At 38.9% G+C, this 14264-nt stretch overlaps 1 protein-coding gene across 1 annotated transcript in view; it reads left to right on the forward strand.

Annotated features, from left to right (window-relative positions):
• The window catches only part of nid2a (nidogen 2a (osteonidogen)), a 98750-nt gene that overhangs the window by 51672 nt on the left and 32814 nt on the right, over positions 1–14264 (forward strand). The window contains exons 16-23 of the mRNA XM_061715418.1: positions 1838–1966; positions 5784–5909; positions 8292–8410; positions 9129–9234; positions 11896–12020; positions 12115–12220; positions 12388–12521; positions 13211–13316. Coding sequence (XP_061571402.1) covers positions 1838–1966; positions 5784–5909; positions 8292–8410; positions 9129–9234; positions 11896–12020; positions 12115–12220; positions 12388–12521; positions 13211–13316 — 951 coding nt within the window. The remainder of the gene's footprint in view (positions 1–1837; positions 1967–5783; positions 5910–8291; positions 8411–9128; positions 9235–11895; positions 12021–12114; positions 12221–12387; positions 12522–13210; positions 13317–14264) is intronic.

Genomic DNA, 14264 nt, shown 5'->3' on the forward strand with positions numbered 1-14264 from the left:
AGTTTGGAGACAATTCTTAAAGGAGTTTGCTTATAAGCACCTGTCAACACCTCAATCCCATCATTCCTTTCCAAAGAGATTTCCTCCTTAATTTCTGTGTCATAAAAGTGTCTCAGTTGTAAATATCTGTATAAATCCCCATCTTCCAATCCAAACTCTTTTTTTAAGTTTTCCAAATGATTTAAAGTGTTTGTCTAAGAGTGTAGATATAGCTGTTATTCCCTTATCTCCCCACTTTTCGAAGGTCCTATCTAAAAGTCCTGCTCTGAATCTGGAGGTGTATGAATCAACAACTTACTCTCTCCAGTCAGTTTGCATTTTTTAATCACAACATACCATGTGTGTATGGTGGACTTTGACGAGCTTTGCGGCGCTTCCTCGCCTCTGCTTAGTCTGCTGCACACAAGCACACGCTGAGAGTTGAAGAGAGTTCAAGGAAACGTGTCTGTGTTTCATCAACACGCGTCCGTCAGGTGTAGAAGGTTCAAGTACAAGCTGGATGAATGGAAGCAGCGGTGCTGTCATCCCTGTCATCTCCTCTGGTCTCGTCTCCCCGAGAGGAGCTCCCTCATTACCGGGGGCTGGCAGGACTGGGAGCTGCTGGGTGGCCTGTCATTAGGCCGGGGTGGCCCCTCTCTCCTGCTGACAGCCCCGGGAACAGCCCCGGGAACAGCCCCGGGCCTCAGCATCTCCTGTATTACCGTACATGTGTCTGGCAGCCCAGCACACAGGTGTGGGGCTGCACCCACACAAAGAGACGTGCACATGTTGCATATGCACCCAACGCACCATTAGTTACTTAGTTTCAATTTATTGTCCTTTCGGAAATTCTTTTTAAGAATAAAGTTATAAAATTACGAGAATAAAGTCATAATGTTGCGAGAATAAAGTCGTAATATTATGAGAATAAAGTGGTAATTTATGAGAACTCTAACAGGAATAGCAGTCTTCTCCCTGTGTTAAAATGAGGAATATTGAGCATCTTGTGAATTTATATTTTGGTATCGGTTTCACAAATAAGGAAATACTTTATCAGTATAAGGACTTTAAAACGATTGTGCAAACGATTGCGTCTATTTCGAAGAAGGAACCACACAGACTTGGAAGAAATTGCGTCTTTTGTGGAAGAGGAAAATCTTTATGATCATCCTCATTGTTTCCTGAGAATGTTGAGAAAAAAGGTAAAATGTTGAGATCAATGTTGAAATACAATTTCAAGAATAAAGTCGAAATTTTGTAAATAAAGTCGAAATTTCGCATTTTTTCTCAACATTTCAACTTTATTCACGAAATTTTGACTTTTTTCTCAACATTTTGACTTTTTTCTCAAAATTGTACTTCAACATTAATCTCGACATTTCAACTTTATTCACGAAATTTTGACTTTTTTCTCAACATTTCAACTTTTTTCTCGAAATTGTACTTCAACATTATTCTCGACATTTCGACTTTTTTCTGGAAATTGTACTTCAACATCAATCTCGTCATTTTGATCTTTTTCTCAACATTTTCGACTTTTTTCTCAAGGTGCAAAATAAAAAAAAAATCTTCCTCCTCGAAAATATGTTTTATTTTTCTCCTGCTTGGCCCTAATACACTGTCCCTAGATATTTGTATTCATTTACAACTTCTAAACAAAAGTGATAAATATCTGTCTGAACTCCCTGGGGAGAGAGAAAGGTCTAAATGACAAAGACAGGAGCTCAATATCCTCCGAGCAGTCTGACTCTGATGTGTGTAATCCTTGCACCATCTCTCATCAACAACCCTAATGACAGCGTTCCCCCTCACACACGTGTGAGCTCATGCTAACCCTGTCTGGCTCTTGTTGCTGCAGACGTGGACGAGTGTGCTGAGGGCCCGGGCCCCTGCGGGGACCATTCCCAGTGTGTGAACCTCCCCGGCAGCCACCGCTGTCAGTGCCACGGTGGCTTCCAGTTCAGCCATGACAGGCGTTCCTGCGTCGGTGAGTTTCGTTCTGTTCTCTCAGATTGGTGAAGTTGATGTCGGCTCCAAAACAAGGCCCAAATGTCCCTAAAGCGCCCATGTTTCCTGGATATAATCCATTTCTCTTCCTCTCAGGCCACAACGTACTACAATAGAGTAGAATATAAGGGTACAGGGGCCATTTATTGCTAGAGAGGAGGCCTGTGTTGAAAAAAATCGATTTTCCGATTCTAAATCGATTCTCATATTAACTCCTAAAAATTGATTCGTATGTCTAAAGATCGATTTTTTTTTTCATCATTACATTAGAACTTTTGGTATTTTTTTGTTTATGCCCAAAAAAGGAATGTTTTGTTGGACACGAGAATAACTAGTGCCATGTTTTTGCCTTTTAAATATGTTTAAAGGTATGAAAACATTAAAGTTTTCAGTTATAATTGCATACATTCTCTATATTTCATTACTTTATATACTGTCTTGGGGTTACATTTGCATAAAATGCTGAAAACCAATTTCTCAAAAATTAAAATTAAAATGAAAAAAATTAAAACGGATTGTGGGAAAAACTAAAACTGATACGGCCTCTGTTTGCTGCCCTGGGTCTGTTTGATAATTCTGCCCCACGATGTTTCTGAAAACTGTTATATCAGCATTCTTTTTTAGTTTTTGGTTTTTGACCAAAAAGGTATAGGCTGAAGCCTCTTGGCTTATTTTGCCTATCCTTTTCAACAAAAGGCAGACTTCAGAAACAAAAATATACTAATAAGAAGAAAACGAAACGAACGAACAAAACAAAGAAAATCAACAAAGAAAATCAACAAAGAAGAGAAGAAAATAAATGTGGTCATTCACGATTGAGGACAGCTGCAGGAGGAAAGTTGCATAATTTAGACAGTTTAATATGAAGATAATTTATATTAGTGTTCTATATTTATCTATTATTTTAGATTTATAATTTTTTTTAAATTTGTAAATTGAGCTACTTTTTTTTAGTTTCTCATCCAGGCGGTTCCATAGTTTCACCCCTTCGACACTGATACACCTTGACATTTTATTTGTTCTTGGCCATTTCTGCTCAAAAATGCCATAGCCCCTTAGGTTGTTGCTACTTTCCCTCACCTGGAACAACTCCAGGATACAGTGTGGGAGGATCTGGTTGTGTGCCTTGTACATTGTTATTGCTGTCTTGAATTTTGATGAAATCGTATAATTTTATGGTGTTTGACCGGACCTCTGGGAGGTGATTGGTCCTTACAGCATCAATAGCTGCCAATACTCGTTGAATCTCAATATAATACTAGTATTAATATGTTGCATAACTTGAATTGATAGTTAAAGGCAAAAACATGGCAGTAGTTATTCTCATGTCCAACAAAACATTCCTTTTTTGGGCATAAACAGTTGTATTGTAATGATGAAAAAAAAAAAATTGATCTTTAGGCATACCAATCAATTTTTAGGAATTAATATGAGAATCAACTTAGAATCAGAAAATTTATTTTTTCAACACAGGCCTAAGCGCAACCGCAAAAAAGCTCAGTTTAACGTACTTTTTGTTGACCTGAACACCATGTTTACTTGCATGTAATAAATCTGTAGTACAAACACAAATGACAAGGTGTTTGTAAGCTTATGTGAGCCTACCCTCGTCTCCGCGGCAACCATGAGGTTCCCGGCGCGGGGCGGCTCTCTCGTCTGCTCCTGGCTGTGATTCCCGGACCCTTACGACCCTGTGGTGCTTCCAAAAGAGAGCCGAATGTTTGGAAGAGACCCACATATTTGTTGAGGTTTGGGGACAAGATTTATTTCACAACAGTAATGCAACAGCTGCTGGAACCAGGAACACTCGGGGGGAAGAAGAGGCGATAAACGGGGGGACGGGACTCATGTGGGGACGAGAGAGTGAGATGAGACTGAAGTGAGAGACAAATGTGTGTGTGTGTGTGTGTGTGTGTGTGTGTGTGTGTGTGTCCTCCTTTCACCCATCAGCATAAACTTTAGATGAACCTACCTCCCAACAGTAATCCTTACATCAGCGTTAGTTAGCTCTCATTAAATACATCTGTAGTAAATCAGACTCAACAGCCAAGAATCCTTTTGTAAAACAACATAAATTAGTGAAGTTGGGGGAGTTTTAGAACTGCAAGTGAAGCCTTTTGTGCATAGTAACAACTATTTAAAAGCATTTGTTTGTTTGTTTGTTCAATGCATGGGTTAGATGGTGTAGTTGCACCAGCCACTGAAGTTTGTACCCATTTGAAACATGTTAATTAACACAATTAAGTTTTTATCACAGACAAGGATTTTAGGTTATTGTTTAGGCAAGGCAAGTTTATTTGTATAGCACAATTCAACACAAGGTAATTCAAAGTGCTTTACATCAACATTAAAAGTGACAAGACACAATTAAACAGTAAATAACAAATAAAATGAAATAAAATTATAAGAAAAGAGGTAAGGCTGGGCGATATGGACCAAAAGTCATATCTCAATATTTTCTAGCTGAATGGTGATACTCGATATATATCGATATTTTTTCTGTGCCATAATTGGGGTTTCCCCCAAAGCATTATAGCATAGCATCTCTGTTAGCTTCATTTTTTTCTGAGGCAAACCCTTAAAAAAACAGTCAGTTTTAATACAAAGCCTCGTGCCAAATGTCACACAGGTTCCTTTATTAACAGAGGTCTGCACAATATCAAAATGTATAAAACAAATGAAATAAAAATAAACTGCCTGCATATATAGAATAAAAATGCTTCTTGAATAAAATAAAACAAATATCCCTTTCCTGCATAACAATTAAATTAAAATACACTGTGCAATTAATACAATGTAGACAGTAACAGGCAGACTTTTCCACTGAGGTTGACAGTTGTGCAAATAACAAAACATTTGTGCAAATCTCAAATAAAACATTCAAGTCAATTAGTCACAAAATAAGCTATATCAAAATCATAAAAAATCGATATAAACGATATTGTCTCGTACCATATCGCATTTGAAAATATATCGATATATATTAAAATCTCGATATATCGCCCAGCCCTAAAAAGAGTTAATAAAAAGCACAAGTTGTTAAAAAGAAATGACAGTAGAGTACAGCAGGTACATCTCATTCTTACAATGGCAAGAATTATGTTTCTATGCGGTCAAAACGTACAAATACCGTGTCAAATACAGTATTACAAAAGTAATCTGTAACAATTCGTACGGTGAATTAAACCAATTTGACAATTTTATGCCACAATATTTGTTTCCAGGTCTTATTTCACACAACTGACGAGAATTACGTTTCTATACGGTCAAAACGTACGAAGACCGGGTCAAATTTTTAAGTCAAGTCAAGTATTTGATTTAAGAGTACACTTAAATAACAAATAAAATGAAATAAAATGATAAGAAAAGAGGTAAAATAATAAAAAGCACAAGTTGTTAAAAATTAAGGGTAGTAGAGTACAGCAGGTAAGTATTTAATTTAAGAGTACACTTCAGTAAACAGTAATGTTTTTAACCCTGATTTAAAGGAGCTGACAGTTGGAGCAGACCTCAGGTCTACAGGAAGTTTGTTCCACCGGTGAGGAGCAGAATAACTGAACGCTGCCTCACCTTGCTTGGTTTTTGTTCTTGGGACACACAACACCTGACATGTTGCAGTTTTGTTTTTATTTTGTAGAGATAAGACGGGAAAAATAGAGTTGTAGCATGTCATCAACACATGACGTCCAAGAGAGCACATGAGCCTAACTAAAGATAGGAATATGAAGGATGGGTCAGTTTCATGTGTTTTTGTCTCCTTGTGTCTGGGTTTGAACGTCTGTCCTCTGCTTTCCTAGACGTGGATGAGTGCAGCTCCTCCCCGTGCCACGTCAACGGCAGATGTGTTAATGAACCTGGAACCTTCCGGTGTCGGTGTCAGCCCGGCTTTCATGGGGACGGATTCTCCTGCTCTCAGCAGGAAGGTCAGTCTAACGTGCGGCTGTCAAACATTTGCCTCATTCTGGCACACGTGATGTGATTCCCATGTAGCACATTTCTGTCTGTAGTTCCTGCTTTTTTTCTTTTTTTTTACCAACATTCTTTTTATTGTTTTCACAAAATAACAAAGAAGTATCAAGTAACACAGTTGCATACATTGAACAAGCCCCCACCCTCCAAATCGTTCCAAATCTTGGTTGGGGATCAGGATAATGCCTTAGTCCAGGGGTGTCAAATGTGTGGCCCGACAGAGATTTTCATGCGGCCCGCGAGAAGTTTCCAACGCAAAAAAACGAAATGTTAATTTACTAAAAAGGAGCATAAATAATTGCCATGAATCGCAGCATATCCGATAATATATTTCTTCTACAAATCCATCGTTATTCCACAAATAGAGCAGTTTTCAACATTTTTTTTAGTTTTCTAGAATGCATTTGCCGATTTTATTTCTTTGTAGACGGTCGTTTATTTTTATTAACCGACTACTATTATATATTTTCGCAGGAAAAATATCACTGCTAAAAAAGATGATAGAAGGTATTTATTCTGAGAATTTCAGTTTTGAATACGAGGATAGTGACAAAGTAAAACAGTTAGAAGTGCTGACTTTTTGGGCACACTGGCGTAAATATCCGCGCCAATTTTTAAAAATAAATACACTTAATTGTACTGGAAAAATCTCTTAATCACAAAGAAACCCTCTCGAATGTAATAGGAAAGATTTTGCTTTTAATTAAATTTCCTATAAAAAAGCGAAATATAAAAAAAACATACTTGTTTCTGTTTATCTTTGTAAAATGATATTAAAAGTATCTTACATAATTTGAAAAAAACGAGAAATTTCAAGAAAAGATCCTGAAGAAATATATTTTACATAATTAGAGTGTAAACAGAGTGCATATTTCCTTTAAAATTAACTAAACTGATATTGGATTAGATAACAATAGTAAAAAAAAAGAATTAGAAAAAAAATGTTCACACCGTTTTTGTTATTTTGAGCGTGCGGCCTGCGAGAAAAAAATTGGTCAAATCCGGCCCGCCAAGCAAAATGAGTTTGACACCCCTGCCTTAGTCCATTTTATTACCTTGTGTAAAAAAAGTAGAAAAAAAGGATATATTTCTTGAGTATTATTTACTGTTCACTGTTTATGACAATGATGTTGTTGGTGTTTTATGGTGTATGTCATTTTCTCTAAAGGGAGAGTTACGGATAGTTCAGACAACCACCTGCTTATACTTGGTCTTCTGGTGTTTTTCCATGAGAGAGATATTACTCTTTTTGCTATTAACACACAAGTCTACAAATATTCATTGATTCTTTTTAAGCTTGAAATTATCTGGATGTAAACCTAATAGAAACGGCTGTGGAATTAAGGGGAACTTGAATCTGTAAAATATTTTGAATACATTGTTTCACTTCTTGCCAGAATTTTTGTATTTCTGTACATAGTTCCTGCTTTTAAAAAAAAAAAAAAAAGATGAGATTCAGGGGGCGGTCCAGATTTGCAGGTACCAGCTCCTTTAAACAGAGATGCAGAGATACAGTTGAGAGGAGAGCTTTCATACAGTCTCTCCGTGTTATTTTGAGTCACACATGTCATTTACAGCCGCAGGAAACTTTTGAACTAAAGGAGGGTAGTACCATATTTCCCATACAATAAGGCGCACATTCAATAAATAGCCAATTTTAAAACCCTCTTTATATATAAGGCGCACAGAATATACGTAAGATACTGTACTATAGTGGCTGGGGTTGAGTTACGTATCTACCTGGTGGAGCTGCGCTACAGGAAATGCTACAAAATGCTACAGGAAATGCAACAAAAAAAAAACAGAAAAGTATCGTAAGTCAAACTTTATTAACAAAATTAAAACTTTGTTCACTCCCAAAACAAACGATGAGGGGAACTTTTCCAGTTCATCCCCGAATCCCTCGAAATCTTCTTCCGACTCGTAATAGAACAGCTGGGCGAGTGCAGGATCCAACGGTCCCGGCTCCGTCTCGTCACAGTCACCATGATGCGAGTCAGCGTCGCTGCTGTTGTCTTGAACGTCTGTGACGAATTCCTGCTGGTTTTAGCGCCGTTAGCGCGACACCGACTACAGTACCGGCAATCCCCCTGACTACAGTAACAGAAATCACCGTAATGATCATACATAAGGTGCACTGCATTATCAGGTGCACTGCTGGTTTTTGAGATAATCAAAGGCTTTTAGGTGCGCCTTATAGTGCGGAAAATACGGTATGTGTTCTTTAAATTTTAGCTAAATATAGATTGGATTTAATATTTCCTTTGAACCAGTCAACTGTTTCTGATGGCTAACTGGCCCCATGTTTACTCAGCAACTTGTAATTTTTTCCGCAGATGAACCACAACGGTCTAAAACCCACTGTGAGTACCTCAGAGACCGAGCAGGGAACAGCGGCCCAGCGGGCGCGTACGTTCCTCAGTGCGACGCTGAAGGACAGTTCGCGCCGCTGCAGGTAAATCAGCAACCTGAAGCACATGAGTACGGAAGAGTATTAGGGCCAGGCAGGAGAAAAATCGAAATAATATTTTAGAGGAGGAAGATTGTTTTTTCATTATGCACTTCGAGAAAAAAGTCGAAATGTTGAGAAAAAAGTTGAAATGTCGAGAAAAAAGTCGAAATGTCGAGAATAATGTTGAAGTACAATTTCGAGAAAAAAGTCGAAATGTCGAGAAAAAAGTCAAAATTTCGTGAATAAAGTTGAAATGTTGAGAAAAAAGTTGAATGTTGAGAATAATGTTGAAGTACAATTTTGAGAAAAAAGTCGAAATGTTGAGAAAAAAGGTAAAATGTTGAGAATAATGTTGAAGTACAATTTCGAGAAAAAAGTTGAAATGTCGAGAAAAAAGTCATAATTTCGCGAATAAAGTTGAAATGTTGAGAAAAAAGTTGAATGTTGAGAAAAAAGTTAAAATGTTGAGAATAATGTTGAAGTACAATTTTGAGAAAAAAGTCAAAATGTTGAGAAAAAAGTCAAAATTTCGTGAATAAAGTTGAAATATTGAGAAAAAAGGCGAAATTTTTCGACTTTATTCTCTCGACATTTTAACTTTTTTCACAATAGTGCACAATAAAGAAAATCTTCCCTTCTCAAATATTTTTTCTCCTGCATGGCCCTAATGCAATGTCATTTGATGTATTTTGTAACGTGGATGACATGAAATATCCCGTAGTGCCACGGCTCCACTGGACACTGCTGGTGCGTGGACAGTAGGGGACAGGAAAGAGCAGGAACCAGGACTCCACCTGGTACCGCCCCCACAGACTGCAGCCAACCAGGTTAGTAAGGCAAAAACACACATGAATACAGCTTTTCTCAGCTTTAGAAAGGGACTTTATTAGCTCCAGCGTGAGTGCCAATGTCAGCAGGTGTATCATGTCATGACTGTCCAAGGCGACCTTGTTGAGAAAAGACCTGCGAGCCCCCTCATTCCTCAGCTCACCGACAAGTCAAACAGACACCTTGTTTACGTGAGTGTGTCTAACCTTGTGTGTAGTGAGCCATTAAGGTTGTCGGGTCATGGGCTTGGAATGCCTGCAAAAACAGGTGGCTTTGAAAGAGCCGGTGGGAAGTTGGCAAGAGCGAGCTGCAGAGTGACGTTTGTTAGCTGTTCGTGAACAGACTTTTATGAGGTCGTACCTACATTATTATGCATAAGACGTAACATAGATTTGTTGAGAGACACAACGGCAACAGAGTCACCAGAACCTCCTCAAACCATAATTGCAAAATCCTGTTCTGCAGGACAACTTTCCAACAGTCAGCCTTCTCCTATAAGAGTCACTAGTATATAATGTCACTAGAAGTATGTATGTATATATATATATATATATATATATATATATATATATATATATATATATATATATATATGTGTGTGTGTATGTAGACATATATAAATATAGAGCAGATGGAGTTAATATAGAGATAGTATGGTGTAAATAAGTATATTTATATGGCCATGTGTGTACAAATATATGTAAATACTCAAATATGTGTATGTATGTATAGGTAAGTGTGTGAGTACAGTGTGTGAATATAATTATAGTAGTTAGTTATTATAGATACTTGTTAATAAATGATTAGTGAATGGGGGTAGGATTAAATAAGTTTACACTTCTTCCTACTCCTTTTTGCACATGTAAATTCATATATTAAGTGTTAAAGTATGAAATTCTTTGTTTTGTTGTTTTTTTTTGTTTGCTTTGTTTTTTTTTCTCATCTTCTCTTTTAATTGTTGTCTTTTACATGTACAAAATAAAAATCAAATCAATCAGAGCAGTAAACTCTGGAACTCGCTGCTATCAGAAAATTATATAAACTGTACTCATCTGTAAATAGTGTGTATATTTGTGTGGGAGAGTGAGTGAGGGAAGGTTTATATCATGTAAATGCAATATTGCATTCTCATATTATTGAATTGTATGATCTTTTTAGCCCGTGACCCTGCAAAGGATAAAGCGGGTATAGATAATGGATGGATGGATGATCTTTTTAATTGATGTATATTCATTTTATATTGTGCTGCAATGTTGTGGAAGAGCCCAACTGGGGACTGGAGTTGAGAATTAGCACTAGCTATAAACTCTACATGCATCACATCAGCTGCAAGTTTGTGTCTTTGTTTGACTGCATTGTCCGAGTCAAATAAATAAATTAAATAAAATAGCAACAACAACAATAGCAGTTTCCTGCACTGTTAGCCAGTATATGGCTTCACATGAAGAAGTTTGTATTTTAAGTGAACTTTGTTGCTTTTGGTGTCTTTCACCTGAACATACGTGAATGTTGCTGATCAGAACAAGACCCAACTTTTGAACCAAACCTCAAAAGGGAAGAAGAATGAATCCGTCCATGGTGTGTTTTGGTCCATTACAGGTTGAACAGTCAATGGGAACTGCAAAACAAACCAGAATTACTCACAAACTGAATGAAATTCCCCTACCCGCCTACGGAGTTTAGTCTGTTTAGAACAAACTTGAGTTTGTTTTCTTTCCTGGTCTGATTTGTTTTGTCTAGTGAAAACACTGATTGCAAGTCTGGATAAAAAAAAACTGAACTGGGACTGCAAAAAAGAAGGGGTGTCAATCCAGGATTTGGGGTTTTAAATGAAATTATATTTTAACAACGGCAAGCTAAATCACTTTATTCAAAGAAAATAGGATTAGATTTAAGGGGTAAGATTGCGGGTGAAAATAAATCGAAATTTCTATTTATAAACTGCCAATTTGTGACATTATAAATCTACCTTTGTGTAAATGTGTTATGGATGTGTGATCCAACACAAACAGTGTACATGTAAGGCTTAATGCCTGCACTCAGGGACCCAGTCAAATTACACTTTGTATTTGGATGTAGAGAAGAAAATATTTTAGTGTAAAAGTTCAATACTGGCATCAGCAGCTGGACTTTGAATGATGCAACCATGTCCTTGTCACGTCTGGGGGTATAAGGTGTGGACCCAAACGCAGGAGAGCAGGAGGCGGGAGGCAGGAGTTGGCAAAAAAGGGTTTATTAACAAAAAGACCAAACTAAAAGCGCTGCATGGCAGGATAAAAAACAAACTAGGATTCAACTAGGAAAGGATCAAAAAACTTGGGAAGGCAAACCGTGGCAGGGAACAAAACAGTACGTTCAGACAGGGAACAAGGGAATGACAAGACCAGATATACTGAGGGGATAACGAGACATGACGAGACACAGGTGCAGACAATCAGGGCAGATGGGACACAGGCGGGGCAAAACAGAAACTGAAAGGCTGGGGGGAATGTCAAACCTTGCTCAGCTCTTCGGCTGTGTAGCTGCTGGCTGGTAAACTTGTATCATGGGACTGAAGTCCTTTACCTCCAAAGATTTTTGTCTCAAATGTTTGACTACTTTTTGAGTGCTTTGGACATTACAATCCTGTTTCCTCAATCTTTCTCATGGAAATGAAACAGAACGTCCTAAAAGTCCCTGTGAGCACCACAGAGACGGTGTGGAGACCACCAGTCCAGAGGGGTTCCCTGTACTTGGAGCCTACGTTCCCCAGTGTGATGAAAACGGAGCGTACTCACCACAGCAGGTCGGCATGTGGTGGTGGATTAATGACACTTTATAGATTATGGAGTCAGTTTTAACAACAACATGTAACTTGGTATGGATTACTTTGGTTCCAGTGTCACGGCTCTACTGGACACTGCTGGTGTGTGGACAGTAGGGGACAAGAGAGACCAGGAACCAGGACTCCACCTGGTTCTCCATCTGTGGACTGTGACAGACCAGGTGAGGATACAGACTTCATACAATAAATATGAATCCAAGCATTCAATCTTTTCTAAAAGAAAAAGTCAAAGGACGGAGGTGGTACATGTATTTCTGTCCAATATGTTCTCACATCTGATGTTCTCCTAATAATCCACCTGTTTCCTGATAAACTGATTCTCCCCCAGATGAACCACAGCGTCCTAAGACTCACTGTCAGCACCACAGAGACCGTGTCCACAGCAGCAGTCCAGATGGACGTCCTGTAGCTGGAGCCTACGTACCAGAGTGTGATGAAAAGGGACAATATCGACCACGGCAGGTTGGAAACTGTACTTTAATAAAAATCTGTGATACACAGTACGTTTACATGCAGCAAAGAAATCGGATTTCTGATCGTATCAGATAAAGACATCCAGAGAATCGGATAAATGGACAGAGCATGGCTGACTGCGTGACGCAAGGTGGCGCTGTAACCATGGTAACCATTTCAACAAAGAGCCACTTCCGTTTGACCTCCACTTAACAACAACAAAGAAAGATGTCGTACGAGGACCTGGACGAGGTTACAACAACGTACATTTTGTGCATTATGTATCTTTTAGTTATGTTTATGAAAAGAACAACAGATCTTTTGGCTGCAGTGATGATAGACGAACGACGCCGGCGGGGAATAATACGTTTAACACGCGCCGTCTCCTTTCACTTCCGGGTGAATGCCCCCAGAGGAAATTCTCGGGCATGCGCAGACTGCAATATCTTTTGTCTCCGTATACATGGCGTTAAAATTCCGACTATGAACGAATTATCTAGGTGTTGTTAAATGTCCGATATAGGTCTGAAATAGGTCCGAAGTAGATCGGATTATGGTCTTTACAAGCAGTTTAAAAGTCCGAACGATGTCTTATACGATCTCTTATACGATCAGAAATCCGATTGAACTGCTGCATGTAAACGTACTGACTGTAACAACAATCATCACCCCTACATGATCTTTGATTGCTATATTAGTGTCACGGCTCTACTGGATACTGCTGGTGTGTGGACAGTAGAGGAGAAGAGAGACCAGGAACCAGGACTCCACCTGGTTCTCCATCTGTGGACTGTGACAGACCAGGTGAGGATCCAAGGTTTTGTTGTTTCTTTTCTCAATGTTAATCCTCCCACACCACCATCCCACAGAGTCACTTTTTTTTCACTTCAGCTTAATACCCTTTTAAAGTACTTTAAAGTACTTTTCCTGCCTGTAGCCATACTCTATCTTCAAACGGAATCATTTGTTAAAATTCGTAAACTCAAGCAAAATAATGAATCAGCAGGGCAACAACCAGTCTGTGCATTTTGATCAAGTCATAAAACAAACTGTACATTGGTATTACTCACAACACAGGATCGTCTTATGGTTTAAATTGTTTGTTAATAGTGGTGTGTCATTTGAAGTGACTCATTTCCTTGAGTAAAAAGAAACTATACCAAGGGAAAAATGCTACAAGTTCACTGACTCATCAAGTGATTTAGACCAGAGCATCCCTGCAGGTTAGTCAGTGTGGCTAGGGAGTTTAGCCCCCACGCATACTATGCACATCAGACGAAACGGAGGTCCCATTTATGTTTGGCTGGACACGGTCTCCTCAGCTCAGCAGCTCCTTCATCCATTAACTTGCACATATCAATGGTTGGGTTGCGAGAGCAGCGGCCTAGGCAGAGAGGTCCAGACGTCCCTCTCCCAGCCACCGCCTCCAGCTCCTCTGGCGTGCTAATGAGGTGTTCCCACGCCATCCCAGAGATATAATCACTCCAGTGTGTCCTGGGTCTTCCCTGGGGCTGCCTTGTGATTGGACATGCCCCAAACATCCCCTGAGGGAACTGTACAGGGGACATTTCAACTACCTCAATCGGCTCCTCTTGATGTGGAGGAGCAGCAACTCTACACTCTCCTGGGTGACTGAGCTTCTCACCCTACCCTGGGAAAGCTCAGCCATTCTACAAAGGAAACTCACTTCAGGTGCTCGTATCTGCAGTCTCGTTCTTTTGGCCCCAACCCATAGTTCTTAACTATAGGTGA

This window comes from Cololabis saira, chromosome 24 (genome assembly GCF_033807715.1).
Source record: "Cololabis saira isolate AMF1-May2022 chromosome 24, fColSai1.1, whole genome shotgun sequence".
In the NCBI taxonomy this organism is placed as follows: Eukaryota; Metazoa; Chordata; class Actinopteri; order Beloniformes; family Belonidae; genus Cololabis; species Cololabis saira.